This window comes from Manacus vitellinus, unplaced genomic scaffold (assembly GCF_001715985.3).
Source record: "Manacus vitellinus isolate BGI_N305 unplaced genomic scaffold, ASM171598v3 ctg7180002431096_pilon, whole genome shotgun sequence".
Classification (NCBI taxonomy): domain Eukaryota; kingdom Metazoa; phylum Chordata; class Aves; order Passeriformes; family Pipridae; genus Manacus; species Manacus vitellinus.
Window position 1 is genome coordinate 8,170 of NW_021938360.1, and position 5,568 is coordinate 13,737.

At 60.6% G+C, this 5,568-nt stretch overlaps 1 protein-coding gene across 1 annotated transcript; it reads left to right on the forward strand.

The window, feature by feature from the left end:
• Positions 1-3,077: 3,077 nt before the first annotated feature.
• Positions 3,078-5,522, forward strand: LOC108642471 (class II histocompatibility antigen, B-L beta chain-like; the record flags this gene model as incomplete). Its single annotated transcript, XM_018086965.2, has 4 exons — positions 3,078-3,207; positions 3,702-3,971; positions 4,599-4,880; positions 5,396-5,522. Coding segments are annotated over exons 1-4 (764 nt in total), but the record flags the coding sequence as incomplete, so codon positions are not given.
• Between the last annotated feature and the right edge of the window lie 46 nt (positions 5,523-5,568).

Below are 5,568 nucleotides of genomic sequence, written 5' to 3' on the forward strand. Positions count from 1 at the left end.
TAATTAGTTGTTTATATAATTTTAATTATCAGCATATAACATTTGATCTATTCATTCAGGTAATTTGATCTATCAGCAGATATAATCTGATATTTTTGTTGATATAATTTTAATAATTTGTTTATATAATTTAATTTGTTTCCATAATTTGTTTTATTTGTTTCTATAATGTGATTTACACATTTATATAATTTTATTTAATTGCATTTAGAATTTTGTTTCTTTGAATATATAATTTGATGTATTTCTTTATATCATTTGATTTCTTTGCTTTCAATCCTTGCTCTTCCCTTTTCCCAGCCAGGGCCTCTCTGGTTCCTGGGCCGTGTCTGGGGGGTCATTAAAGCTGATTCCGGAGGGGATTGCCCGGTTTGCAGGGACAACCCCAAAGACCTTTCCCTTTCCCTTTCCCTTTCCCTTTCCCTTTCCCTTTCCCTTTCCCTTTCCCTTTCCCTTTCCCTTTCCCTTTCCCTTTTCCTTTCCCTTTCCCTTTCCCTTTCCCTTTCCCTTTCCCTTTCCCTTTCCCTTTCCCTTTCCCTTTCCCTTTCCCTTTCCCTTTCCCTTTCCCAGCTGGACAAGGCTGGGAAGGGTCTGGAGGAGCCTCCCCCATGGCACAGTTGGTTTTCCAGCAGGGACGGAGGTCTGGGAGTTTTGGCAGAAGGAACATCGGGATTTATTCCCAGAATAAGGAAATATTGACCAGAGGGAAGTCCAAGCCGATATTTACTCCGAGTTTCCCTAAATCCAAGTGTTTCCAGGGAGTGAAATGCCGAGTGCAGACCCACAGATTCCCAGGGCCGGGCATTCTCCAGACCTGGTGTCCCAGTTTAACCAGATTACAACTTAGAAATTCAGAGACTTCAGGTGGAAGTGTGGAAAAGGAAAAGAAGCAGCTTTTTTTTGAAAAAATCTGAATAAACAACAAACAGTGCAATCAAAAACTTTCAGAAGAAAACAAAACAAAGTCCCAAATCCCCAGATGGGGAGGAGAAGCCGGGGAGCACGTCAGCCTGGAGCACCCCCTCAGCCGGCACTGGGGTACGGCCCGGCCCCCCCAGCCCCGGGGGCACACTGGCAGGGGGGCCGGGGGGGAAAGGGGGCAACTGGGGGAAACTGGGAGGGAGTTTGAGGGGGAACGGGAAAGGCTCAGGGGGCGATGGAGAGGCTGAGAAGGAGGTTGGTGGGTGCTGGGAGGGCTGAGAGGGGCTTTGGGGAGTCCTGGGGGCAACTGGGAGGGAGTTTGGGGGAGCCTGGGTGGGAGGGGAGGAAGGCTGGGGGGGGTTGAGTTGACTGGAAGGGGTTCTGAAAAGTCATGAGGGGGCTGGGAAGGGGCTGGGAGGGGATCAGGGGGGTCGTGGAGGTGATGGAGCAGGGGGTTGGAAGGTCTAAAGAGGGCTGGGAGGGGCTTGTGGGATTCAGCAGAGGGCTGGGAAGGGACTGCAGGGAGGTTGGAGGGACCCCCGGGGTGGGCTGGGGACAGGCGGGCCGGCCTCTGTGGGTGCCGGGGGGGTGCCGTGGGAGAGGTTTTGGGGTGCTGACCGCCCCCCGGTCCCCCCAGAGATGCACCGGACACCGTTCCGGCAGCAAGACTCCTGGTGGGGGTCGGGGGCTTCCGTCTTGGGCTTGGTCTTCCTGGCGCTGGGGCTCGGCTTCTAACCGCGGGAGAAGTAAAGGGTGGTCCCCAAATGGGGGGTCGTGTCCCCCGCCCTCTGCTCTCGCCACACCTCTGGCCCCCCGCTGCAAGCCCCCACCCCTTTGCTCTCTCACCCCCTTTTCTCTCCCCACAGAGCTCCTGAGCCGCCGGCGGCCGCAGCCCCTCCCCGTGGCCTCGGGCCCAGCCGGGACCCCCCAGTCCAGCCCCACCTGCACTTTGGGGGGGTCGTGTGTCCCCCCCGGCCCTGCTTTTGTTCACACCCCAGCCGGCTGCTCCCAGTGTTCCCAGTAAAGATTCCCAGTTCTCTGCAGTCCTGGTTATTTGAGGCATTGAGGTGGCTCTGAAAATCCCAGGAACAGGGGATTTGGGCACTCCAAGCTCCTCAAATCTTGGAAAAGACGAGTTTGGGCACCATCAGTGTCTGAAAAACAAGGGAACTGGGGGGTTGGGAACATTAGGACCTCAAAAATCTTGGTAACACAAGGGTATGGGCTCTCCTAGACCCTAAAAATCCAAGGGGCAGGGGTTTTGGGCACTCCCAGAGCACAAAATATTGGAAAAGAAGGTTTGGACCCTCCCAGACTCCATCAAAATCCTGGGAACAGTGGGGTTTGGGCACTCTCAGACCCTCAAAATACTAGGAAAAGGGGGTTTGGACAAATGTCAGCCTCCTGAACCCCTATAAACAGGGGGGTTTGAGCTCTCCCAGATCCAAAAAAAATCCTGGAAAAGAGAAGTTTAGGTACTCCCAGGGCCCCAAAATTGTGAAAACAGAAGGGTTTGGGCACACCCAGATCCCAAAATTTTAGAATGGAGGGGTTAGGACACTCCCAGACCCTAAAACTCCTGAGAACAGGGGGTTCAAACACTCCCAGACTCCCAAAATCTCATGAACAGAGGGTTATTGGGCACACCCGGCATCCCAGACCCTCATTACCACCTATCCACGACACTCCAAACCCCATCCCCAGCAATCCGGGAACCCCCAAAACCCACCTTGAACCCCCCAAGGCCCGGGCAGGGTCAGCAGCAGCAGCCAATGGGAGCGAGTGCTGCTGGCGCGTCATCAGCTGCCGGGCAGACCCGACCGGAACGGAGCCCTCCCTGAGCTCAACCAATCAGAGAGCGCCCTCAACTCATTTTGGGGACCCGTGGGAGCTCCGGGAGCCCTGGCTGGGCATTTTTGGTGGGCCCTGAGCTCCCCCCTCCCCCGCAGCCCACGGACCCCCCGAACCCCCCAGCCCCGGGGCTGCCGCGGGGGCCCCCAACGGCCCTCAGCCAATCCCAAAGCGCCCACGCCGCCCGCGCCCAATCCCAGCGCGCCGCGCTGATGACTCATCAGTCGCCGGGAAGACGCCTCGAAAAAAGGGCCCCAACTGCGCCCTCAGCCAAGCCCAGCGCGCCCCAAATCCCCCAAACGGCGCCGCCCGGCTGGTTTTGGGCTGTCAGCAGCTGTCCGGCGCTGGGCATGGAGCGTGTGCGGGGAGCTGGGGCCGTGCTGGCGGTGCTGGTGGTGCTGGGAGCCCCCCCGGCTGCGGGCGAGGAGCTGTCGGGTGAGCGGGGGGGTGGGAAAGAGGGGAAGAAAAGAAGAAAAGAGGGGGTGGGAGCCCCAAAAATGTGAGGACGAGGGGGGTCGGAAGGCTCGGACTGAGTGGGAGGGGGGTGGGAGCCCTAAAGTAAGGTCAGGGGGTCTGGGGATTGTGGGGCAGGTGGGACAGGGGTGGGAGAGGGGGGCAAAAGGGTGTGGGAGAGCAGGCAGAGGGGTGCCCTGGGGGTCCCTGGGTGTCCCTTGAGCCCTGGAGCGGTTCCCTGGGGCTCTGGGGGGGTGGGATCGGCACTGGGGGGTCCCCAACCCCCCTGTCCATCCCCGGGGGGCTGATGAGGGGGTTCCCTCCCAGCCAAGAGCCGGTGCTGGGGCGTCCGTGGGGCAGAGGGGGGTGGGAAAGGGGGGTCCGGGGTGGCCCCTTGAGCTCCCAGCCTGCTGTAGGGGGCTGTGGGATGATGGGGGGAGACGGGGCACCCCCTGACCCGTGTCCTGCACACACAGGGGTGTTCGTGTTTTCATCTCCGAGCGAGTGTCACTTCATCAACGGCACCGAGCGGATGAGGTACGTGGACAGGTACATCTACAACCGGGAGCAGTACGTGCACTTCGACAGCGATGTGGGGGTGTTTGTAGGGGACACCCCGTTTGGGGAGATCCAGGCCAGGCACGCAAACAGCGACCCAGAATTGCTGGAGTACAAACGGTCTGCGGTGGACTGGCTCTGCCGGCACAACTACGAGGTGTACACTCTACCTGCCGTGGAGAGGAGAGGTGAGCGAGGGGTAGAGCGGGTCCACTCGGACCCTGCCCCGGGAATGACCCTGGAGCCCCTCAAACCTTCCCTGGGAATCACCCCAGACCCGTTAGCCCTCCCTGTGCCCATTCCCGTGCCCTTTGGCCCCTCCCAGTCCATCCCAGTCTCTCCCAGTGCCCCCCCGCGTGTCCACCCCGCTGGGGCCACCGAGCTCCCGCCCCTCAGCCAATCCCAGCGCGTCTCTGTGATGACGCTCCAGTTGCCAGGCAGACCCAAACCAAAGACTTCCCTCCCCAGGACTCAGCCTCCCAGTCCCGAGCGCTTCCTTCCCAGTCCACACCAGTCACTTCCAGTCCTTCCCAGTCACTCCCACACCCTCTCACTACACTCCCAGACCCTCTCACTCCATTCCCAGTCGTTCTCACTTCACTCCCACATCTCCCAACTCTCTCCCCAGTGCCCCCCCAGCCAAGCCCCTTCTCCCCCACTCTATTCCCAGTCCCTCCCACTGCCATCCCAGTCCCTCCCACTGCCATCCCAGTCCCTCCCACTGCCATTCCAGTCCCTCCCAAAGCCCTCCAAGCCCTCTGCCCTCCCTCCCAGTGCCCCCCAGCTCATCCCAGTGTCTCCCCCGTCCCTCCCAGTGCCCCCCAGCGTGTCCATCTCGCTGGTGCCGTCGAGTTCCCAGCCCGGCCCCGGCCGCCTGCTCTGCTCCGTGATGGATTTCTACCCTGCACCGGTGCAGGTGAGGTGGTTCCAGGATGGGCAGGAGCTGCCGGAGCACGTGGTGGCCACCGACGTGGTCCCCAACGGGGACTGGACCTACCAGGTGCTGGTGCTGCTGGAAATCCCCCCCCGGCGCGGGGTCACCTACAGCTGCCAGGTGGAGCACGTCAGCCTGGAGCACCCCCTCAGCCGGCACTGGGGTACGGCCCGGCCCCCCCAGCCCCGGGGGCACACTGGCAGGGGGGCTGGGGGCTCAGGGGGACAATGGGGGCAATTGGGAGGGAGACTGGGGGGGAATAGGAAGGGCTCGAGGGTGGTGGAGAGGCTGAGAAGGAGGTTGGTGGGTGTTGGGAGGGCTTGAGAGGGGCTTTGGGGAATCCTGGGAGCAGCTGGGAGGGAGTTTGGGGGAGCCTGGGCGGGACAGGAGGGAGGCTGGGGGGGCTTGTCATGACTGGAAGGGGATCTGAGAAGTGGTGGGGGGTCTGGGAAGGGACTAGAAGGGGTTCTGGGGTGTCCTCGGCGTGATGGGAGGGGGTTTGGAGGGTCCTAAAGGGGCTGGGAGGGGCTTTGTGGAATCCCCAAAGGGGCTGGGAAGGGACTGGCAGGAGGTCTCAGGGGGTGCTAGGTTGGCTGGGAGAGACTAGGATGGGGTTTGTGGAGTCCTGGGTGGTGTCTGGGAGGTTTTAGGGGTGCTGACCCCCCCGGTTCCCCCCAGAGATGCCACCGGACACCGTCCGCAGCAAGATCCTGGTGGGGGTCGGGGGCTTCGTCTTTGGCTTGGTCTTCCTGGCGCTGGGGCTCGGCTTCTACCTGCGGGAGAAGGTAAAGGGGGGTCCTCGGGGGTCGTGTCCCCCTTTCCCAGAGCTTGTGTGCCCCCCCCTGCCCCCC